This window comes from Sminthopsis crassicaudata, chromosome 1 (genome assembly GCF_048593235.1).
Source record: "Sminthopsis crassicaudata isolate SCR6 chromosome 1, ASM4859323v1, whole genome shotgun sequence".
Lineage (NCBI taxonomy): Eukaryota > Metazoa > Chordata > Mammalia > Dasyuromorphia > Dasyuridae > Sminthopsis > Sminthopsis crassicaudata.
In genome coordinates, this window is record NC_133617.1 from 73,251 (window position 1) to 98,879 (window position 25,629).

Below are 25,629 nucleotides of genomic sequence, written 5' to 3' on the forward strand. Positions count from 1 at the left end.
AAGATGAATTACTGAAGCTTAAATCCTTGGCCAGAGAATGAGAAGACAGCCCTAATGGGAAAAGACTCATATTGGGGAAGATTAAAGGTAAAAGGAGAAAGCGACAGCTGAGGATGAGATGGAAAGAGATATGAAAGCCACATGTCTGAGCTTGCACTGCCTCGTGGACATGGTGGAGACTGAAGGTCTGGCTTGTTATGGTCCAGTGGTTCATGAAAAGTTGATCATAACTGAACAACAGCCTAGAAAGTGAAAGTGAAGCTCAGAGAAGGCTCCCAGATCTCTGGCATTTATCCCTTCTCTAAGCTCCTACACTCCATCCCATTTTACAGGCCCTCAGAGGCTTGTCCTCCAAAGGAGTTTGGATTCAGAATTGCCTCCTGCCTGAGTAAGGGGGCGCTCAGCTCTGCTTGCTGATGTCCACCCAGGTCATTCCACCATGGACAGCTCCGAGTGTGTGCTCCTGTTCCCACTGCTATGTATTTCCTTCTGCTTCTAATTCTGGGTTCTGGAGCCTGGCAGGAGGAGCCTTATTCTTCCATGCTGAGCTAGCCTTTTCAGTACCCTAAGACCGCTCTCTTGGCCCTTTCCCTGATCCCAATCTTAGCTTCTTCTCACAGCAGACCCCAAGTTTCTTTTAAATGATTCTCCCATTTCTTTACCTTATTTAAATGAATCTCCCATTTCCCCCTTAGTTGAGTCCTGCTTCTTCCTAAAAATTACCTTCTCTTTGTCAATGTCCTTCTTCACTTATGGTGTCCAGAAGCAGATCTGGTTCTTGAGATGGGTCTGAGCAGAACAGAAGGCAGTTTTCTTTTGGCCTGGACACCACACAGCATGAATGCAGCCTGACCCCTGTCTCATTCTCACCTCTTTGTCTATTTTCTGCATCTGATACTTGAGACAGATCTCTTCTATGGACAATAGCCAGGTTATACCCATAGTCTCTTCTGTTTCAGCAGAGCCCAGGAAGGACAAGGAACCCCAATAATCATTCTTATGCTATGAATGGGGGGCCTCAGCCTAAGAAAGTGATGGGGAGGAAAGAAAGAGAAGGAGAAAGAGAGATTGACAGAGAGAGGCAGAGAGAGAGAGAGACTCAGAGGCAAGGAGAGAGAAAAAAAGAGAAAGAGGGAGAGAGAGAGAGAAAGAGAGAGAGAGAGAGACACAGAGAGAGAGAAATAAAAAGAGACAGACACAGAGAATCAGAGAGAGAGAGAGAGAGATACACAGAGAGAGATAGAAAGAGTTTCCTCATATGGGAAGGGACTGCCCTAGATATTCTTTTAGGCAATCTCTTTCTGTCCACAGATGTATGATCCAAAGAACTTCCTGGTTAGCTCCCTGGAGCTATCTCCCCATCTCCCTAACAATCGTTAAGAGTGCAGATCTTCACAAAATGCACCCTAGAGTCATCCTTACCTAAGTCCACCCTAAACTTGCTCCTTGCACCTGAACAGTGGGCACTGTTCTTTATCCTTAGATTAGTGACCACAAACTTATATCACAGGATGAAAACAACAGTGATAATCAGAAGAGACTCAGAGAACAGATAGTCCAAGTATCTTTTCATCCCCTTAGGGATGAAGAACCTGAGCCTCAGGAAATACAATTCCTTGTCTTGGCCACCCAGTTAGGGCTGGTAGTGCTGGAATTGAACATTATATTGGGTGAGTCCCAAGCAGCCCATTTTCCATTGCTTCACATAGGGTCTTCCTGGCTCCCCAGGGTCCATTTCAGGTCCCTCCTCCTCAGGATGGAGTTTAAGCCCTCCTGCCTTTATTGTCTTAGTGTTGGAGGATGAAGGATTCTTTCATTGACACCTTATAGGGAGAGGGGAGGGCCTGAGTACTGCCTTCTGTACCCTGATCCCAGAGACATGTGATTCTAAGGAAAGCCATCTGAGCAAGGGAGTGGACTCTGGTCTGAGCTAGCAGCCAAATCGGCCTGATCCTGGAGGCTAGGGATTCAGCTGGGACTTTGCCACTTCAGCATCAATAACTTCAGAGCTTGGGTGCAGGGAAGCTAATCGGGTGCAATTTATAATCAGGCTGGCTTTGCACTTTACCTTTTTGGGATTAAAAGTACGTAGGAGCTGAGCTGAATTGTGGGGTCCATCTGCTGTAACCCTTCACTCTGCACCAGGTACTGGGGAAAAGTCTATGTTCTTGTTTTTCTATATAGTTTTAAAGCCAATATCTGTTTGTAAAATCAAATTGATGCTCAATGGAAGTGGGGTGTGAATCACTAGGCCCCTGAAACGGGGACTTAGAGTCTGTGGCCAAATAAAGTGACCCTCCTTCCTCTTCAGGAGGATCCTGAGAGGGCAGGCTCAGAGATCCCGTGTTCCCCCCCCCCCAGTGCCTGGTTAGTGATTCTGTCCCCCAAAGGCAGTGGGTGTGTCTGCCATGGTCTGGCCCACTGACTCATGGGAATCTCAGCTTCCTCATCTGGCTCCTCACTAACCATTCTCTTCCCAATAGCTTATGGCATTTTCACAGGAATTATGGATCAGAGTGTTCCTCTGTGGCTTGCTGACTCCATTCTTCTCTTCCTCTTGCTCCCTCTATCTGCCTTTCTCTTCCCATCTTCTGTCTCTCCTCTCCTTAGTCTTTCTCTTGTGTCATCTGGTCTCGTCCAGTCTTCTCACCTCTCCTCGGTGCTATGTATGTAGTTAAGGACCTCCAGTATTCCTACAAAGGAGACAGAGATATCCATGAAAAGAAGGTTCTAGATGCTTCTAGGACCAGGAAAGACTTCTTGAAAAAGTGGTCTCTTGGCTCAATCTGAGTTAGGCTGGTGATCTTCAGACTTGGCAGTGAGGAAGGAGAGTTATTTGGAGGATGAAGAGGTCATATAAAAGTGCAGAGATGGGAGACATGGTGATGGGGGAGAGAAACAATGAGTAGCCCAGGATGACAGATTCCAATATAGTTCCCACAGTTTGTTATCTTAGGATCTGAAAACATTTAACAAAAATCACCTAATTCTTGACTCAAAGTTCTGGGACTCATGTTTCCAGGCAGTTGACAGACATGATGTGGATGATCATATGCTGAGAAGTGCGATGTCCAGGGTTCCGGAATGACCTCTTTTTCCCTTTGTTCCATTCCTTTAACACAAACAGTGTGGGGCCATGTTGTCTGAGCTGCAGGAGCTGGTGGGATTGATTCCTTGATGCAAGTGCTAACTTTTTGAAGGTTTTAAAGTGAAATGGTTCTTGACAGGGGCCTTTCCCCTCATTTCACCTTCCATTCAGTCCCCTTTTACCCCTCACCCTGAGGTGGAGCACTGGCTCTAGTATTTCCTTGATTGTTCTGTCATTAGTGTAGGGAAGACAGGTGAGGGATCAGGGCTGCTTAAGTTAGTTATCTTTTGAAGACTTAGTCTGTTTTTTTCTTGTTGTTAAAACAGCTTTTTGACTCAAGGATGGTCACTCCATGTGGGAATAAAAAATCGTCTAGAGATTTCAGCCCTCATTCCCCTCTGTGTCTGAGCCATGGCCAGTAACACACTCTCAGAATCAGCCCTTATCAAGCAAGCCTTAAGCCACTCCATCACAATTTAGTAAGTGCCCACTGTGCTCCAAATACTTGGCAGTGTGGAGGGAGCCTTAATTGTGAGCAAAGAAAGCTCTTCCCTCAGAGGAGACCTGGTAACAGACCTGATGGTATTAATGTAGAAGAGGAAGGGGCATGAAAAATGCCCAAATGGCAGGATTTCCCAAAAGCAGAAGACAGTAAGAAGAGATGGCAGGAATACGCAGGAGAGTTGGCATATAAGCCAAACTGGTTGCTGCAGATTTGTACTCTTGAAATGTCAAGGTGCGGAGGTCTTTGGAGAGACTCTGGGATAGGAAGGAGATCAAGCAGTCAACACATCAAGAATTGTTAAGGGATAGGCCAAGTCTCCAAGAGTCTCCCCAGCTGTGGATCATAACATCTGAAGGAGTTGCAGGGCAGCCTTAGCTGACTCGGGTGTTGTAGACTGGGAATGAGATAAATTAGAAGCAGGGGGAAGAGGAGAGAGGTCAGAGAACAGCAACTGCCTCTCAGTCTCCTTGTATTATCCTCTCACAAGAGGAGATCCATTCTGGCTTGGCTCTCCAGCAGCTACTGTCAGGTGGCTCCCATGTATTCCAACAGCTCTCCCATATATTATAACAAAGAATAAATTCAGTGTATTCTTTGGAAGATGAATTACTGAAGCTGAAGCTTCTTTGACCAGAGAATAAGAAGAGAGCACCTATTGGAAAAGCGCCCAATATTGGGAAAGCTGAAAGGCAAAATGAGGAGGGGCCTGCCTAAAACGAGATGGGGGGGATGATATGGAAGCAATGTGTATGACTTTGGACAGTCTTGGGGAGATGGTGAAGACTGAAAGCTCTAGCTTGCTATGGTCCACAGCATCTTGAAGGTTTGGACATAATTGAATAACAGCCCAAAAGATGAAAGTGAACCTCAGAGAAGGCGCCCAGATCTCTGTCTCTAATTTCTTCTTTCAGCTTCTAGGCTCCCAGTGTTTCTGTTCTTAAGAGCCCGCAGATGTTTCTTCTCCAAAGGATTCTGTTTTCACAGTTCCCACTACTACATTCCTGTCTGATCCAAGGTGGACTCAGCTCCACTTGCTGATGTCCCAGGAAGGTCGTTCCACCATGGACAGCTCCAAATGTTAGCTACTTTCCTGTATGATGAACCGCAATGCAATCAGTTTTCTTTGTTAATTGTTTCTAGTTTTGGGCTCTGGAATCTGGCAGAATGAGTTTCATCCATTCATCCTAAGCTAACCATTTAGATACCTGAAGACATCTCTCTTGGCCCTTTCACTGCCTAATCCCTTCATCCCTAAGTGAGAAAAAAGACACTTGGACTATCTGGTCTCTGAGTCCTTTCATGGATGCTTTCATCCTTTGATATGAGTTTGTGGTCACTAATCAAAGGATAGAAAAAATGCCCACTGTTCAGGTGCAAAGAGCAAGTTCACAGTGGGTCACTCTAGGGGGCACTTTGTAAAAAATCTGCACTCTTAAGGATTGGTCATGAGATGAAGAAATAGGGAGCTAACCAGGAAAAAGTTCTCTAGGGTCACAGACTTGGGGTTTTGGATAGAAGCCAGACATCAAGTCATCTCACTTTGACCCAACATAGTGATGTCATTTGAATCCTCCTTTCCACCAACCAATAAACCAAAGGCAGAATTCCAACCTCAACTTCCTCATTTCATGTCCAGAGCTCAAATAACCCCCATCCGCTGCCTCTTACTGCCTCTAGCCCACTATAGTTTGGGGTATCGAGATGTCATGAGAGATCTTGTCAGCAACTTTGGTCTTTTGTTTAGAAGGATGAAGAAAGGAAGGAAGAAGGAAAGAAAGGAACAAGGAAGAAAGGAAAGAAAGGAGGAAGGAAAGAAAGAGGAAAAAAAAGATGGATGGAGGGGAGGAAGGAACCGTTGTGCTCCTCTCTGGTTGTCTTTCCAACCTCAAGCCTGGTCCTCTCCCTGCTCTGGTCTCTCTTTCTCTTTTTCCCTTGTCCTTAGCTTCCTCCCAGCCTCCACTCATTCTGGGCTCAAGCTCCCTGAAATTATCCTCACTGTGATAGGGCTCACTGCAGCCAGCTTGTGCAGTGGTTAGAGCTTGGGACTTGCCATCGAGGTCTGCTTTCAATTTTTGTCCCTGAGGCACATGACCAGCGAAATTCTGGGCAAGTTGAATAACCTGTGTGGGCCCAAGTTCTCTTGTCTGTAAAATGGGAACAAAATGGCACTTCCCTCCCAGAGCAGGTAGTGACTCATGTCATGTGTTGTAATACTCAATGCCGGCCAGCCTTTGGGGCCTAAGCCCAAACCCCGCTTCTGGAAGATGACAAAAATTTGAGAACGGGGTGAGATGGAGGCAGTGCTGACTGTGGGAAGCCTTTGAACATCTTCCTAACCCAGCGATGAGAGGGCCCGCTCTTCCCCAAAGTCCCCTGCATTTCCTCCACATTCTCTGCTAAGAGAAAGAAAGCCCCTTGAGAAAAGAGACTGCTCCATTTTGGTCACTGTCCCCCCAGTGCCTGGCACTGTGATGGCTCAGGATCAGTGCTGAATGATCGTTCTCATTTGATTTTCTGCATGGGTTTTTGTGTTTGTGGTTGCTGTTCAAAACTCGGGGCCCTGAGGACAGTCTGAATTGTCCCCCTAAAGTGATTGGACAGGGCAGGTCTCCTTCTGCTATGAGCTTTTTGGGAGGGCCAACAAAGGTTGCATCACCCAGAGCAGGAGACCAGGAGCTCAGGGACCAAGAGCCTCTGGGCATTTCAAGGCCAACTTAGCCCCCAAACTCATGCCAACATCTCTCTCTGGTGGTTGCATAGCCAATGGCAGGCAAGCAGCATGGCAGGAGACCCCAGGAGCTAGGCTTTTTCACCCTAGACTCATGCCTGCGAGCCCTTCCCCGGCTCCTGCTTTATTCTCTCCTTGGCCTGCGACTGGGCCCCTCAGGGCCGCAATACTGCCTTTCTTTCTCTGTTAAATGAGTCAGTGTCTGCAGGAAGATGAAGACATCTCTTTGGTCCACTCGGCAGGCTTCTCTTGGCTCAGGGTAAAGAAATTATTAGTTTTAGGAGATCCAAAACATTGAGACCTGAAACAGAAAGTTTGGGAAAGAGAGAGATGGTTTTCTTGGCAGTAATCAGGAATGAGGGAAACTACTGAGGAAAAGGAATGGATCCTAAAGAGAGAGGAGGAGGGGCCTCCCTGCCCGGGAGAGAGAAGTCCAGGCTCTGGGCAAGAGGGCAAGGAAGGACTCCCAGGGTTGGGGCAGGGGTTCAGCAGCCTGTCTTCTGGCCCTCCCAGGAGCCACCATGGGGCCTTAGGTCACTAGAGGGGGCTGTTGGCCTGAGGATGGAGACTCAGCATCTCTGGCACTGAATCACAGGGCCTCCAGGACCTGCCTAGGGCTCTGTGGTCTGTGTGAACCCCTGGCAGGTGCTTCCTTCCCAGCCCTTTCTATGGGGCAGATTAAGAGTTGTGTAGCCAGAAACCCCACCCAGCCTGAGGTTAGTTCTGACCAGAGGCAGAAGGAAGTGAATGAGAGGTTAATGGAGGGATGGGGAGGGATTCCTATGAAGGTCACACCCTCTGGTGCCAATGGAGTATATAAAGCAGACTTGGCCGGCGCAGCCTCAGCCGTGGGATCTAAGGAGGCTGAGTTCTTGGGGTGTCTCCACCATGGCCTGGATTCCTCTCCTCCTCCCCTTCTTCACCCTCTTCACAGGTGGGTATCTGGTGCCTTTTCTGGGACTCAGCCCCTCCAGGGTCCCAGCCCTGACCTTGAACTCCCTTGGGGCTGCTACAGCGGGAGTCTCTGCCCTCCACCCTGTGCCAGGGTGATGAGTTCCAGGACAAGGTCTTTTCTCTCTCTCCTTCCAGGTTCCCTGGCCTCCTATGTGCTGAAGCAGCCTCCCTCCGTATCTGAGCCCGTGGGGAAGCCGGCCACCCTCACCTGTGAAGGGGATCTACTGGATAAAAAGTATGCTTACTGGTACCAGCAGAAATGGGGCGAGACTCCCAGGCTCATTATTTACAAGGATAAGGAGCGCCCACAGGGGGTCTCAGACCGATTCTCCGGCTCCAGCAGCAACAAAGTGGCTTCTTTAACCATCTCTGGGGTCCGGGCTGAGGATGAGGCTGATTACTACTGTCTGTCCTTTGATGAGAATAACAATCCCACAGTGATTGAGAGAGCTGAAGAAGTGAGACACAAACCCTTGTGAGTCCCCTGGGCCTTCAGCCTCCGTCCTTCCTCTCCCTTTCCCTTGCTGAACCAGGGCAGAACCGTCAGAGGGTTCTGTGCACTTCCACCTTCTCCTTTCAAGAAAACTTCCTCATTGCTCAGACAGACCTTTCCCTCCGACTATGGGAGATCTGTCCTCGCCTGATGCATCTGCTCAGAGTCCAGAACAAGGACTCAGCTCTCTCATGTTGGAGGTTCCAAGGTGTCATCTTTTCAGAGGAAAACCACCAAGGTGGCATCCTACCAGAAGAAGACCAATGTGCCCCAAAGTGGAAATGCAGAACACTTACCTGGAAGACAGAGTAACGTCAGGCGGGGGCCCTGGTTGGTTGCTGTCCTTTGGGAGGACCATGACAGCACAATGTTAGAGTTGAGCTACAGTGTGTCCGACTGTGGCCGATCAGACTAATAATCTGCCACAGCTCCTTGAACATTTGGGTAGCTTCTCTAAGTGCACATCTCACATTTCTTCTGAGCTAATTCATAGAGCACAGCCCCTTGTCTGATGAGGGCACCCCATGCTGGCCAATCCTATGCCAGGGTCTTCCATGTCATGCAATCAATTTCAGAGTTCTTCAGAGAGCCCCTGAGAGTGTTCTTGTATCACTTTTTCTGTATACTATATATAATATATACTATATATATATTATATAAGTATACTCACCTTGTGAGTGCTTGCCATGTGTGAGTTCTACCCCAAAAAGTCTTTTTGGCAAGTGTATATGCGGCATCCAGAAACAATGTGGCCAACCCACTGCAGTTGTGCTTAGAGGAGAATTGAAATGCTTGGACGTTTAGGTCAAAAAAGGACCTCAGCCTCTGGAATCTTGTCCCACCAGGCGATCTTTAATATCTTCCTATGACAATTCAAATGGAAGTGATTCCATTTCCCGGCATGGCGCTGGTAGACTATCCAGATTTCACAGGCATACAAGAATGAGATCAACGCAACAGCTCTGTCGACTTTCAGTTTGGTAGTCAGTCTAATACTTCTCTTCTCCCACACTTGCCTTCAAAGCCTTCCAAACAGTCAGTTAGCTCTGGTAATATGTGTGTCAATCCCATTATCAAGGTGGATTTCCCTGGAAAGTAAGTATACTGCCAAGGTAAGTAGTCCTAACCTCTGAGGCAATCAGGAAAGACTTCCTGGAGAAGGTGACAGTTGAGCAGAGCCTAAGTCTAGGTCATGGTGGGCAGAGGAAACCCTGAAGGAGGTGGGCCGGGCCAAGACAATAGAAGGTTGGCCAGTTCATCTAAAAAAAAAAAAAAAAGAATTCCAGGATATGGCAAGTTAGTGTTGAGCTCCTACCCTATTTCAGGTAACCTGGTACCTGTGAAGGAGGGCACAGTCTTTCCCATGGAACTTTTTCTGGCTATACAATGGATAGAAAGTTTAGGTACAGCCCTGGGGTGAGGGTAATATCAGTAGGGCTAAGTCTGAGAGTGGGCAGAGTCCGACAAGGAGAGCAGAGGACAGTGCAAGATGGGGGAGTATTTTCTTTCTTTTTAATAAACTTTCTTGCTTGATATTGTTTTTACATTACAAACACTTATTGATTACGTTTCTTCTGTGAAAGCTCTATTGTTAACAACATATAGCAAACAAGTAAAGTGATATCTTCAGATAGTGCAGTCAACATTTCATATCATGGAACCCACACTTTTTCTTTTTTTTTTCTTTTCTTTTTCTGAGGCTGGGGTTAAGTGACTTGCCCAGGGTCACACAGCTAGGAAGTGTTGAGTGTCTGAGGCCAGATTTGAACTTGGGTCCTCCTGAATTCAGGGCTGGTGCTCTATCCACTGCACCACCTAGCTGCCCCCCACCACCATTTTCTATTGAAAAATATACAAGAGTCTGTTTTCTTTGTTTCCCAATCCATTGGAAAAAAAAAAAAGAAAAAAAAACGAACTTTTTTTTTTTTTTTTTTTTTGGTGAGACAATTGAGGTTAAGTGACTCACCCAGGATCACACACAGCCTGGAAGTGTTAAGTATCTGAGACTAGTGACTTCCAGGCTGGTGCTCTATTCACTGGACCACCTAACTGTCCCCACAAAAAACAAATTCTTTAAATAATAATATGCCAATTCCCACTTTCGGGAGCCAAGATGGCAAGTAAGCAGTGAATTGCTGTAACCCTTTTTATGTTCACCTTTGGACAAGCATAAAATAACATCTCAGGAGAGAACTTGCAACAAGCAAGGAGACAGGGGAAACAATCTTAGTTTAGGAAAATTGGAGGCTAGGCAGAAGAGGTCCCTCTCACGCTAGTAAGGGTGTATTGGTTAATCCAAAAAGGAAGCTCCCAGAGAGCTGGCAGTGAGCCCCATTGAAGTAGAAAGAACTCATAGAGAATTCAAAAGGTAGTTAAAATTATATAAGAGAAGTAGAAGAAAATTTAGTAAAAGAAATGAGAGTGATGCAAAGGGATTATGAAAAAGAGTTAACAGCTTAGAAAACTGCTTAAAAAGTAGAATTGGCCAAATGGGAAAAGAGTTACAGAAACCTACTAAAGAAAACAACTCCTTAAAGAGTAAAACTGAAGAAAATGTAAAATACCTTTTTTAATCTCAATTCATGCATGTCAATCATAATTAATTTCAATAGGATCGTCATTATGCTAAGAAAACAAAAAAGACAAAAGCAAATTAAAATAAAAATAATACATATGTATGCCATAAGCATAAATTATAGAATATGCCAGCCAGTTCTTCTGAATCAATTCCAAGCAAGAGAGAATTTTCGGCATCAGAAGTGATTATATGTAAATTATTGATATCCAAGGAAACATTGGAGTCATGCCAAGCTCCTAAGAGTTGTGCATGTATCTTTTCTCATTATATATTGGGGTCAGGGGTATTGCATATTAAAGGAATAACATAAATGAATACCAATAATCACATCTCATTGATAGTCTTGTTTTCAATATTTCCAACTTAAGTCCTAAGAAGAGAAATCTTTATTGATATTTTCTTACATCTGAAATACCAGAGCAATGTTCCTGGCCATGTCATCAGCGATTTCAGACTGTAATGCTACAGCAAAAACAGTGGTTGAAATTATTAAAGAAGCACAGGCAATGATCCCAGTTATCAACAGGCCTATCAATCTGTTTGATCAGTCTACTTTTCAGCAATTATGTGCAATGAATGTTCTCCTAATGATTGAAACCAGAAATGGGAGACATTGTAGGGATTATTACAAAGGAAGGTTGCTCTACAATTAAGACATACTTAGCTATTCCATTAATATGTTCAGTAAATATACAATTTATATAGGTAACATTTCATTGATATTCAGTGTCTCCTAATGTCAGATTAAGGCAGTTTATTCCCTTTTATTCCCTTTACCTTTTCATAATTACCATTGTAATTAGCTACAAGAAAAGCTTGTGGTGATGCTATCCAGGCTTTTACATATATATATTTTATTGCCTTGTATAAATGTTATGAAAAACAATGGGAATCCAGGTGGTCATTGCTCCGAATGTGATTTGTGCAATTATATCATAATTACAAAAAAGATATTCTTTTCCCCTCCTAATAGCTGAGTATTATTGATATATACAGCATTTATATTATCCACATATGTCATAGGTTGTAACCAGTGAGGAAAAAGAAAATATGTTTAATACATTTCTCTATTCTCCCCTCATACTTGGCTGGACAAAATAACCATAATTGCAAGGAACATGACTTTAGTTTGTTGGAATGTTCTTGAGTTATGACAGGACCACTTGCATGCTGCAGTGGAGTCTTTATCTGTTCCCAGGTAGGGATCTCCATGTTCCGCATTGCCTGACTCAAATCTTCTTCATTTTTTCTTGAAGCTTCATATTCTGAAATTGGGTGGTCAGTCATGGTACATGCTCTGACATTTTTCTTAGGTACCCACACTGATTGTGTATATGTTTCTGGAAAGAAACAAGCAAACCCTCTTTCCCACCTTAATAATGGTTCAGGACCTTTCCATCTCCCCTTTAATAGATCTTTCCACATTACCTGTTCTGATAGCCTTTTTTCTTCTGTAAAAGACTTTTCTGCTGGGGTATGCTCATTTTTATCCATTGTCAAAAAGTTTAAAGTATATAGTATTTTTGATAGTTTTATTTGCTCATCAAACATGATTTTTATGTCCTTATTAAAAATGATGATTTACAAGAGCTTGACCAGTGGGGTTATATGGGATTCTGGTAAGAGATGATTAATAAATAACACGTTTGACAGTCTCACCTATTTGTTTCCAATTAATTTTTTATCTATTTTCCCCAGGCCTTTTATTGCATGTAATCTTTATGGCATCTTGATTTGAAAAAAAATGCATTTACTATTTCTGCCTTTCTGCATTTGATTTTGAGGTTTTTATGACTCCATTCAATTTTCTCCAAAGCTCTATCATACCTATTTTTTTTCTAAAATTCTATTTATGTCCTTAACTTCTTTTTTATTTATTTTATGGTTTCATTTACCTAGTTCTGAGAGAGCAAGATTGAGATCCCCCACTAATATAGTTTTTTTTTGCCTTTAACCTTTTTAATTATGGCTTTTTATATACAAAACATGTACATGGGGTAATTATTCAACATTCCCCTTGCAAAAACTTCTGTTTCAACTTTTCCCCTCTTTCCCTCTACCCCCTCTCCTAGATGTCAGGTAGTCCCATTCATGTTAAATATGTTAAAGTATATGTTAAATACAATGTATGTATACATATCTATACAGTTATCTTGTTGTATAAGAAAGATTGGATTTAGAAAGAGGGTAAAAATAACCTGAGAAAAAAAACAAAAATGCAAGCAAACAATAACCAAAAGAGTGGAAACGTTATGTTGTGGTCCACACTCATTTCCCAGTGTTCTTTCTCTAGGTGTAGCTGGTCTGTTCATGACAGATTAATTAGAATTGATTTGGACCCTCTCATTGTTGAAGAGAGCCACCTCTATCAGAATTGATCTTCATATAGTATTGTTGTTGAAGTGTATAAAGATCTCGTGCTTCTGCTCATTTCACTCAACATCTGTTCATGTATGTCTTTCTAAGCCTCTCTGTATTTATCCTGCTGGTCATTTCTTACAGAACAATAATATTCCATAACATTCAGATACCACAATTTATTCAGCCATTCTCCAATTGATGGGCATCCATTTAGTTTTCAGTTTCTAGACACTATGAAAAGGGCTGACACAAACATTTTGGCACATACAGGTACCTTTGCCTTCTTTAATATCTCTTTGGCATATAAGCCCAGTAGTAACATTGCTGTGTCAAAAGTATGCACAGTCTGATAATTTTTTGAGTATAGTTCCAAATTGTTCTCCAGAATGGTTGGATCCATTCACAACTCTACCAACAATGCATCAGTGCCCCAGTTTTCCTACATTTCCTCCAACATTCATCATTATCTTTTCCTATCATTTTAGTCAATCTGACAGGTGTGTAGTGGTATCTCAGAATTGTCTTAATTTGCATTTCTCTGATCAATAATGATTTGGAGCACCTTATCATATGACTAGAAATAGTTTCAATTTCTTCATCTGAAAATTGTCTGTTCATATCCTTTGACCATTTATCAATTGGAGAATAAGCCTGAGTACAGATAACAAAGTTACAGACTTCTTGCCTGAAGAAGTTTTTAAAGTGGTAGTGTGCTCCTCTTCCATTTTCCCAAAAGTTTCCAAACTCTCTAATCCATTTCAGTCTATGCTCTTCTTATTCCTACATGCTTACACTTTCTCATTTGCATTTTTATTTAAAACTTTATGTCTCATTTCTTTCTCACTCTGATCTGATGTTTCTCTTACTGTAAAAAGCCAGAACTCTGGAGAAGTATACTTGGAAGAAGGTGTTAACTCAGTGGAATTGACAAGACAATGGTTATCTAGTTTAGCATGGTGATTAATAGTTCTCTAGTTCAGTACATGTACTTAGTATTTAATATAGTTCTACAAGATTCACACCTATTCTACAAGTTTGACACCTATGATGATGTAACTATAATAGAATATATAAGAGCCAACAAAGACTGGATGTGAGACATTCATTCCATCTCCCACCTTTGTGGTGGCTGGCCTGTCCTCCTTCATTTCTCCACTGAAACCAAGTCCCTTCTGAAGGCCCTCCAGAAAGCTAGCTCAGCCCTAAGTAAAGGAATCAGACTGTGAAGGAGATAATAAAGAATTTGGACTTTATCTCTGGCTATTCTCATGGTGATTACTCTGTTGAAACGAAGGTGGATCCCAAGACTTCCAGAAAGCTATCCAGAACATTACATCCTACCCTCTTCTACTTGCTTTTACCATCTTCACTAAACTGAATATATTTTCCCCATTTTGCCCCTTTTCTTGCAAAGTTGCTGAAGTTGGCCAGAGTCACAGGAAAAGAAAAAGATTCTTTTTCCTTGCACTATCCTAATTCCTAAGGAGCTAAGAATTAGTTTCCACATTACTTTACCAAGATCAAAGACCAATACATTCACCTATCCAAAGTGACTTCTGTTCATACATTTTACAGTCAGATTGATTTTCCACTTTGAATGAATCACAGCCTCAAAGGCTGTCTCCATTGGGATAAATTTTCTCTCCTTTCATAAAACAGGAGAGATACTGAACCTGCTAGTTCTTTTTTTTCTAAAAATACAGGCTCCTGTTCACAAAGTTATGTGACATTCCAATCTATTCTACATTCCCTTGTTGTCCTACATGTCCCAAACCTAGGGAACTCTCCTATTTCAAGGGAACTAAGAAAGACACTTCCTTTATCACACACCACATCTGAAATGAAGGAATTTAGAACCCTGAGTCAAGGATCAAAAGCCCTGACACTAGAGTGCTCAATAGTATGTTTTGAAACTTCTAAAGATCTCACCTTGAGCTACTCTGAAAGAATTACTACTCTGAATGAATTTCATCAATTCAGCCTGATATATCTCCAAACTAGCAACATAGAAGGTGAATTTTTATTTTTCACAAGCTTGATAACTTTTTTTACTTTATAATTTTGTTGTGTATTTTATTTTTTGTTTTTTGAAATTAATATATTTTAATACACATTGCAATCATGTTGGAAGAGAAAAAAATCAGAGCAAAAGGCAAAAACCATGGGAGAGAAAAAAAAACCCAGAAAAATGAAGTGTACATAGAATATGTTAATTTACATTCACTCTCCTTGGTTCTTTTCTGGATACAGATGGCATTTTCTGTCCAAAGTTTTTTAGGATTCCTTTGGATCCCTGAACCATTGAAAAGAAACAAGTCTTTCAGACATGATCCTTGCACATTCTTGCTATTATTGTGTACAATTTATTCCTGGCTCTGTGTGTTTCACTCAGCATCAGTTCATACAAATCTTTCTAGGCCTTTCTAAAATCAGCTTGTTCATCATTTTTATAGAACAATAATAATCCATTACCTTCATATACCACAACTTGTTCAGTCATTCCCGGTTGATGTGCATCTATTCATTTTCCAATTCTTTGCCACCACATTTAAAACATTTTTGCTTACATGGGTCCTTTTGGGTCCTTTTCCCTCCTTTATTATTTCCTTGGGCTACAGAATCAATAATGGCACTGCTGAGTCAAAGGGTATGCACAGTTTTTCAGCTTTGCTAAGGAGACAGAGTGCAAAGCAGATATCCACACACAGACAAACACAGAAATCTCCTATTTAAAAACTTCTTTCCCCCATAACCCTGAGAATAAACTTCTTACCCTTGTAATTTATGTTCCAGAGTTCTGTAAGACACTACTTTGCCTTTTTTCATCTCCTTCTGTTCAGGCACCAATTGTCAGCAACTGACATGAGTGCAGGATGAAGTAGTGAGTGAGTTGAGTGGGGCTGGGTGAGTTCAAGTTTGAAGCATAGAATTGACTTTATTTTTTACAAGTTCCCTCTTATACCCATGTTCTTCTCTGTTATACATCACACAGTTGTCATAAAACCACAGGAAGTGTAACCAAGATTGTGACATTTCTTTGTTCTATTAATCAATGTTTAGGAATATTTACAAAAGTGTACCTAGATTAACAGATCAGGAATAAGAAAGACTTAATGACCCAATCTTAGAAAAAGAAATTGAACAAGTTATTAACAAACTTTCTAGGGAAAAATCCCCAGGGCCAGATGGATTCATGAGTGAATTTTACCAAACGTTTAAAGAACATTTAATTAAAATACTATATAAACCATTTGGAAAAAGAGACAAGGAAGAAACTGTACCAAACTCCTTTTATTACACAGATGTGGTGCTGATACTTCAACTGGGAAGAGCTAAAACAGAGAAAGAAAATTATAGACCAATTTCACTAATGAATATTGATGCAAACATTTTGAACAAAATATTAACAAAGTGTTTATGGCAATAAATCTGAAGGATTATGGACCATCACCAGGAGGAATTTATATCCGGAATGCAGGATTGATTCAATATTAGGAAAAGCACCAATATAATTGATCACATCAATAAGAAAATTAACAGAAAGCACCTGATTATCTCAATACATGCTGAAAAAGCTTTTGATAAAATACAATACTCATTCCTATTAAAATACTAGAGATCATAGGATTAAAAGGAACATTCCTATAAGCACTATTTATCTAAAATAATCAGCAAGCATTAACTGTAATGAGGATAAACTAAAAGCTTCCCAATAACATTGGAGTGAAGCAAGAATACCCATTATTATCACTATAATTCAATATAAAACTAGAAATGTTTGTGCAGAAACTTTTTAATTTGGTGTAATCAAAATGTTCTATTTTGTGATCAATAATGGTCTCTAGTTCTCCCTTGGACACAAACTCCTTCCTCCTCCATAAGTCTGAGAGGTAAACCATCCCATGTTCCTCCAATTTATTTATGATTTCGTTCTTTATGCCTAAATCTTGGACCCATTTTGATCTAATCTTAGTATGTGGTGTTAAATGTGGGTCCATGCCTAGTTTCTGCCATACTAATTTCCAGTTTTCCCAACAGTTTTTGTCAAATAATGAATTCTTATCCCAGAATTTGGGATCTTTGGGTTTGTCAAAGATTAGATTGCTATTTTTATTCACTATCTTGCCCTGTGAACCTAACCTATGCCACTGATCAACTAGTCTATTTCTTAGCCAATACCAAATGGTTTTGGTGACTGTTGCTTTGTAATATAGCTTTAAATCAGGTACACTTAGACCACCTTCCTCTGACTTTTTTTTCATTAGTTCCCTTGCAATTCTCGACCTTTTATTCTTCCATATGAATTTTGTTGTTATTTTTTCTAGGTCATTAAAATAGTTTCTTGGGAGTCTGATTGGTATAGCACTAAATAAATAGATTAGTTTAGGGAATATTGTCATCTTTATTATATTCGCTCGGCCTATCCAAGAACACTGAATGTCTTTCCAATTATTTAAATCTGACTTTATTTTTGTGGCAAGTGTTTTGTAATTTTGCTCATATAATTCCTGACTCTCCTTTGGTAGATATATTCCCAAATATTTGATACTATCAACTGTTATTTTGAATGGAATTTCTCTTTGTATCTCTTGCTGTTGGATTGTGTTGGTAATGTATAAAAATCCTGAGGATTTATGTGGATTTATTTTGTATCCTGCGACTTTGCTAAAATTCTGAATTATTTCTAATAGCTTTTTAGCAGAGTCTTTGGGGTTCTCTAAGTATACCATCATGTCATCTGCGAAAAGTGACAATTTGATTTCTTCATTTCCTACTCTAATTCCTTGGATCTCTTTCTCGGCTCTTATTGCCAAGGCTAGAGTTTCTAAAACTAGAAATGTTAGCTTTAATAATAAGAAAAGAAAAAGAAACAGAATGAATTAGAATAGGCAATGAGGAAATAAAATTATCACTGTTTGTAAATGATAAGATGGTGTACTTAGGGAACCTTAGAAAATCATTTTAAAAAATTACTTGAAATAATGAACAACTTTAGTGAAGTTGTAGGGTATAAGACAAAACCACATAAATCATCACCATTTCTTTATATGACCAATAAAGCTAAGAAGCAAGAGATAGAGAAATTCCACTTAAAACAATTGCAAATGATATAAAATACTTAGACGTCTACCTGCCAATATAATTATATTAACTAGGATTTGAATTATATCAATAGAATTACACCCACTTTTCACACAAATAAAGTCAGATCTAAACAAATAGAAAAATAGCAGTTGCTTGTGGGTAAGCTGAGGCAATATAATAAAAATGACAATCCTGCCTAAAATAATTTGCTTATTTAGCACAATCAAATTACCAAAAAACTGTCTGATAGAACTAGAAAAAATAACCATAAAATTCATCTGGAAGAACAAAAGGTCAAGAATATCAAGAGAATTAATGGAAAAAAAAAACAGAAAGGAAGGTAATCTAACAATACCAGATCTCAAACTATATTATAAAGCAGTAACTATCAATTGCACAACTATCCTGTGCTGAATAAGAAATAGAGAGTTGCATCAGTAGAATAGATTAGGTCCAGAGAGCCAGAGGAACATATGGGAGAGTAGGAGGGAAGGGTAAGGGGGAAGGAAATAAGCATTTATTAAGCATCCTCTATGTGCCAAGCACTGTGCTTATTGATTCACATATAGTATCTACTCTGAGGCCATCTTTATTACAGAGAAGCAGCATTTATTAAGCACTTTGTGTTTGTTAAGTACTTTGCTCACTAGTGGAAACATAAAGGTGCGCAAGACTTCCCTGTCCTCCAGGAGCTGGCATTTTATGGAGGAAGATACCGCAGAAAGGGGAGCTGTGAGGATGAGCAGATACATCCAGGTTTGGACCTGGGATGGGAGGTGAGTGACATGGGGGTGCCATTCTAGGCAGGACTGGACAAGGGCTTACCCAGCCAGGACTAAAGGGCTCTAAGCAAAGGGGAGGATGAAACTGGAAGAGATATGGGGGAGCCCACTTTTCTGGGAGAGAAGCACAAAAAAGTGGAGGAAGAAAAAAATCTTCTGGGATCAGCTCAGGGAAACTGGAGCAGAGAGCCCAAAATGGTCAGGGGAGTCATAGACTAGGAGAGGGAGCAATCCAGAGCCACCAGAGCCATGTTAGGTCGGGAACAGGGACAGGCCTCAGCTCAGCCCAGGTTCAGGCCACAGAAATATCCAGACCATATTTCTGCTTCTGGCACACAGGCCTCTGATCTCCTCTGACCTGCCCCAGGCGAACTGGGCACACAGTGAGCTGGGGAATCCTCCTGTTTTCTTGATCCCATCCAAGATCATGGACTGAGAGTTCAAGCCTTAGCTGAGTCACCCTGAAAATGGACTGGGAGACTGGGAGAGGAGGTGAAAGAAGGGGAAGCTCCTTTCTCCTAAGCAAAGGAAGGTGCTCCAGGCCCTGGGAAGGGGATGTTCGTCTTTGTCCAGCTGCTTCAGGAGCTCATAAAGGACAGGGGCTCCCCTGAACTCTGGCTCAGTGCTGGAGGATTGTAGGTTTGAGGCTAGAAGCAGTTGGTGGAGAGATATTGACTTCAGGCACTGGCTAACTTAGGGACAGGAAGAACATGCCCCATAATAGTGACAGGGCCACAGCATCCTAATCCCTTCCCAGAGAGCAGTAAGTCCACAGCTTGGAGGCCTATGATGCTCAGGATGGCTATGGTTTTTGAGTTGTACCCAGAATTTAGGGCAGGGATCTCTGAGCACTTCTTACTATCTTAGAAATCACTAGCACGGGGGGGCGGAGCCAAGATGGCGGAGAAGAAACACACGACTCAGTGAACGTCCTCACTCCCTCACAACCAATTAGATAAATTAAGTCTCAGAATTAGCTCAGGACTGATAGATACCATAAGGACTGGAAGCACGACTTACCAGCTGAAGAGAATCTGGAGTTTCAACAGGAAAGGTCAGTTCTCAGGGGAGGAATAAGAGAGACCAGCACAGACGGTGGGGTAGTGGCACACTGCGCCCATTGCGCTGGGAAGGGCTTTGGGATCAGAGAAGCCACTGAGGTAAAGGAATCTGGCACAGGCTGTTAGCTCTTCTCTGCTAATTATTTAGCAGTTCAGAAGAGAAAGCCAAAATATTTTAAAACTCAGATTAGATTTTCCCCGAGCCTGGGGTTGACTCAGCAGATCTCGGCACCAGGGGGTGTGGCCTCAGCTACCACCTGAGAATAGTTAAGAGATTGACAAGTGGGTGGATACGGCCCAAGGCAACACACACTGCCTAGCTTAGCTGGAGGGAGTGGAACTCAGCTCCAGGAAGTCCCAGAGAAGGGGAACCTTTGAACTAGGAACCGCGGTTTCTGGCAGACACTTCCAGTTTGAGCGCAGGGGCTTTTCACGTCACCTGCTGCAGACATCCACGCCCCACCCGGACACATAGGCTGGGCTTTGTGCTGTCTTTACTCTTCTACGCCCTCGAAGCACAGTAGTGCTAATCACCTCTGAGGCACTTCCAGGGAGGGGGTGGGGAACTCTCTCCCAGAGCTCTATCTTAGCTCAGGCGCAGGAGCCGCTGCATCCATCCAGTCTGGGAGGAAGCTGGTAAAGAAGTAAATAAATAATTTCCTACCCCAGGGACAGACCCCAAAAGATTTTTTAAGTATGAGCAAAAAAGCTAGAAAAACCATAGATTCCTTCTATACAGAGAAAGAGCGGGTATCCAACCCCGAGGAAGTTAACAGCAGAGAGACAGCAGATAACAACCTAAAGGGGAACGATTCCTGCCCCCCATCACATAACTCTCTCCTAGAAGAAACTCTTAAAAAATTGAGGGAGATTGAAGAAAAATGGGGAAAGGAAAGGGAAGCTATGATAGAGAATAACAACGTCCTGAAATTGGAGTTGGAAAAAATAAAGAATTCACAGGAGATGCAGGGAAACAAAATTTATGAATTAGAAAAGGTTAAAAAAACACAGGAAAGTAGGATTTCTGAATTGGAAAAGATAAAAAAGTCTCAAGAAAATAGAATTTCTGAATTGGAAAAAGAAAATAATTCTCAAAAAAAAATTAGGGAAATGGAAAAAAATTCAATAGAGCAAAATAATTCATTTAAAAACGAAATTGGGCATTTACAAAAAGAACTAAAAACTGTGAAACAAGAAAATAACTCCTTAAAAGTCAGGATGGAACAAATAGAAATGAATGATTCACAGAGAACCCAAGAATCAGTCAAACAAAAAAAAAAATGAGAAGCTGGAGAACAACGTCAAATACTTACTGGGAAAATCTATAGACCTGGAAAATAGATCTAGGAGAGATAATCTGCGGATTATTGGACTTCCAGAAAACTATGACCAAAAAAAGAGCCTAGATTCTATTTTACAGGAAATTATCAAGGAGAACTGTCCAGAGATAATAGAAACAGAAGGGAAAGTAGATGTGGAAAGAATTCATCGAACTCCTTCTGAAATAGACCCTAAAAAAAGAACACCACGGAATATAGTGGCTAAGCTGCAGAATTACCACACAAAGAAGAAAATCCTGCAAGCAGCTAGAAAAAAACAATTTAAATACCAAGGTGCCACAATAAGGGTCACCCAAGATCTGGCTGCCTCCACATTAAAAGATAGAAGGGCCTGGAACCTGATATTCCGTAAGGCAAAAGGACTGCAACCAAGAATGAACTACCCAGCTAAGTTTAGCATCTTTTTCCATAGAAAAATTTGGTCATTCAATGAAACAGAGGAATTCTATATGTTTCTAAGAAAAAAACCAGACTTAAACAAAAAATTTGATCTACATCCACAAGACTGAAGAGAAACAGAAAAAGGTACACAGAACCCTTGAGAACTGTAACTCTGTTGTGGGTATATAAAAATACTCAAGGATAATTTGATTTTACTAATATAAAAGAAAAAAAAGGGGGGTGTAGTAAAGGGAAGGAGGTCGGTTCAGAAAAAGGGGAAGGAGTGATAAAAAGAGGGAAACTACATCCCAGGAAGAGGCATAGAAAATACACCATATCTGAGGGAACTTAGTGAGGGGGAGAATCATTGTGTGAATCTTACTCTCATCAGGAGAGGCTCAAAGAGTAAATAATTAACATATTTGTTTTTCAGAGAATTTTCTCTCACCTCATTAAAAGGGGGGAGAGGAAAAGGGAAAAGGAAAAGGAGAATAAGTGAAGGGACTTGGAGGGAGGGGGGAGGGATCCTAAAAAAAAAAAAAAGAGGGAGGGTTGCACGTCACAAGGGGGGTCTGTAAATTAAATATCGGGGAGGGGGATCAGGGGGGTCAAGGGAAAAAAGCATAATCTGGGGATAATACGATGGCAGGAAATACAGAATTAGTAATTTTAACTGTAAATGTAAATGGGATGAACGATCCCATCAAACGGAGACGGATAGCAGATTGGATCAAAAAGCAGAACCCTACAATATGTTGCCTACAGGAAACACACTTAAAGCAGGGAGATACATACAGAATAAAGGTAAAAGGTTGGAACAGAGCCTATTATGCTTCAGGTAAAGCCAAAAAAGCAGGGTTAGCTATCCTTATCTCAGATCAAGCAAAAGCAGAAGTAGATCTCGTTAAAAAAGATAAGGAAGGAAACTATATCCTGCTGAAAGGTAGCATAAATAATGAAGCCATATCAATACTAAACATATATGCACCAAGTGGTATAGCATCTAACTTTCTAAAGGAAAAGTTAAGAGAACTGCAAGAAGAAATAGACAGTAAAACTATAATAGTGGGAGATCTCAACCTTGCACTCTCAGATTTAGACAAATCAAACCACAAAACAAACAAGAAAGAAATTAAAAAAGTAAATAGAATATTAGAAAAACTAGGTTTGATAGACCTTTGGAGAAAACTGAATGGCAATAGAAAGGAATATACTTTCTTCTCAGCAGTTCATGGATCCTATACAAAAATTGACCATATATTAGGACATAAAGATCTCAAAATTAAATGTAGGAAGGCAGAAATAATAAATGCCTTCTTCTCAGATCACAATGCAATAAAAGCTACATTCAGTAAAAAGTTAGGGGTAAATAGACCAAAAAGTAATTGGAAACTGAATAATCTCATCTTAAAGAATGACTGGGTGAAAGAGCAAATTATAGAAACAATTAACAATTTCACCCAAGATAATGACAATGATGAGACATCATATCAAAATCTTTGGGATGCAGCTAAAGCAGTAATAAGGGGAAATTTTATATCTTTAGAGGCTTATTTGAAGAAAATTGAGAAAGAGAAGATTAACGAATTGGGCTTACAACTTAAAAGGCTAGAAAAAGACCAAATTATAAACCCCCAACCAAAAATTAAACTTGAAATACAAAAATTAAAAGGAGAAATCAATAATATTGAAAGTAAAAAAACTATTGAATTAATAAATAAAACCAAGAGTTGGTTTTATGAAAAAGCCAATAAAATAGATAAACCTTTGGTAAATTTGATCAAAAAAAAGAAAGAGGAAAATCAAATTGATAGTCTTACAAATGAAAAGGGGGATCTTTCCACCAATGAAGAGGAAATTAGAGAAATAATAAGGAGTTACTTTGCCCAACTTTATGCCAATAAATTTGATAACTTAAGTGAAATGGATGACTTCCTCCAAAAATATAGGCTCCCTAGATTAACAGAGGAGGAGATAAATTGCTTAAATAGTCCCATTTCAGAAAAAGAAATAGAACAAGCTATTAATCAACTCCCCAGGAAAAAATCCCCAGGGCCAGATGGATTCACATGTGAATTCTACCAAACATTTAAAGAACAATTAGCCCCAATGTTATATAAATTATTTGAAAAAATAGGGGATGAAGGAGTCCTACCAAACTCCTTTTATGACACAGACATGGTACTGATACCTAAACCAGGTAGATCGAAAACTGAGAAAGAAAATTATAGACCAATCTCCTTAATGAATATTGATGCTAAAATCTTAAATAAGATATTAGCAAAAAGACTTCAGAAAATCATCTCCAAGATAATACACTATGATCAAGTAGGATTTATTCCAGGAATGCAGGGCTGGTTTAATATTAGGAAAACTATTAATATAATTGACCATATTAATAATCAAATTAATAAGAACCATATGATCATCTCAATAGATGCAGAAAAAGCATTTGACAAAATCCAACATCCATTCCTACTAAAAACTCTTGAGAGTATAGGAATAAATGGACTATTCCTTAGAATAATCAAGAGCATATATTTAAGACCTTCAGTAAGCATAATATGCAATAGAAATAAACTGCAACCTTTCCCAGTAAGATCAGGAGTGAAACAAGGTTGCCCACTATCACCATTACTATTCAATATAGTACTAGAAACGCTAGCCTCGGCAATAAGAGCCGAGAAAGAGATTCAAGGAATTAGAGTAGGAAATGAGGAAATTAAACTATCACTTTTTGCAGATGACATGATGGTATACTTAGAGAACCCCAAAGACTCTGCTAAAAAGCTACTAGAAATAATTCAAAATCTCAGCAAAGTGGCAGGATACAAAATAAATCCACATAAATCCTCGGCATTTTTATATATCACTAACAAAATGCAACAGCAAGAGATACAAAGAGAAATTCCATTCCAAACAAATGTTGAGAGTATAAAGTATTTGGGAATCCATCTACCAAAGAAAAGTCAGGAATTATATGAGAAAAATTACAAAACACTTGCCACAAAAATAAAATCAGATTTAAATAATTGGAAAGACATTCAGTGCTCTTGGATAGGCCGAGCGAATATAATAAAGATGACAATACTCCCCAAACTAATCTATTTATTTAGTGCTATACCAATCAGATTCCCAAGAAACTATTTCAATGACCTAGAAAAAATAACAACAAAATTCATATGGAAGAATAAAAGGTCGAGAATTGCAAGGGAACTAATGAAAAAAAACTCAGAGGAAGGTGGTCTAAGTGTACCTGATCTAAAGCTATATTATATAGCAGCAGTCACCAAAACCATTTGGTATTGGCTAAGAAATAGACCGGTAGATCAGTGAAACAGATTAGATACAAAGGACAAAAAAGGGTACATCTATAGCAATCTAATCTTTGACAAACCCAAAGATTCCAACATAAGGGATAAAAATTCATTATTCGGAAAAAACTGTTGGGAAAACTGGAAATTAGTATGGCAGAAATTAGATATGGATCCACACTTAACACCATATACCAAGATAAGATCAAAATGGATCCATGATTTAGGCATAAAGAGGGAGATAATAAATAGATTAGAGGAACAGAGGATAATCTACCTCTCAGACTTGTGGAGGAGGAAGGAATTTATGACCAGAGGAGAACTAGAGATCATTATTGATCACAAAATAGAAGATTTTGATTACATCAAACTAAAAAGTTTCTGTACAAATAATACTAATGCAAACAAGATTAGAAGGGAAGTAACAAATTGGGAAAATATTTTTAAAACAAAGGTTCTGACAAAGGTCTCATTTCCAAAATATATAGAGAACTGACCATAATTTATAAGAAACCGAACCATTCTCCAATTGATAAATGGTCAAAGGATATGAACAGACAATTCTCAGAGGAAGAAATTGAAACTATATCCACTCACATGAAAGAGTGTTCCAAATCACTACTGATCAGAGAAATGCAAATTAAGACCACTCTGAGATACCACTACACATCTGTCAGATTGGCTAAGATGACAGGAACAAATAATGATAAATGTTGGAGGGGATGTGGGGAAATTGGGACACTAATACATTGCTGGTGGAGTTGCGAAAGAATCCAGCCATTCTGGAGAGCAATCTGGAATTATGCCCAAAAAGTTATCAAACTGTGCATACCCTTTGATCCAAAAGTGCTACTACTGGGATTATATCCCAAAGAAATACTAAAGAAGGGAAAGGGACCTGTATGTCCCAAAATGTTTGTGGCAGCTCTTTTTGTTGTAGCTAGAAACTGGAAGATGAA

General features: G+C 40.4%; 2 gene segments (V, D, J or C); one reads left to right on the forward strand and one right to left on the reverse strand.

Annotated features, from left to right (window-relative positions):
* The window catches only part of LOC141556155 (immunoglobulin lambda variable 9-49-like), a 1,090,947-nt gene that overhangs the window by 44,921 nt on the left and 1,020,397 nt on the right, over window positions 1-25,629 (reverse strand).
* On the forward strand, window positions 7,150-9,323 carry LOC141556195 (immunoglobulin lambda variable 3-16-like). The segment is given in 2 exon segments: window positions 7,150-7,255; window positions 7,411-9,323. Coding segments are annotated over 2 exon segments (390 nt in total).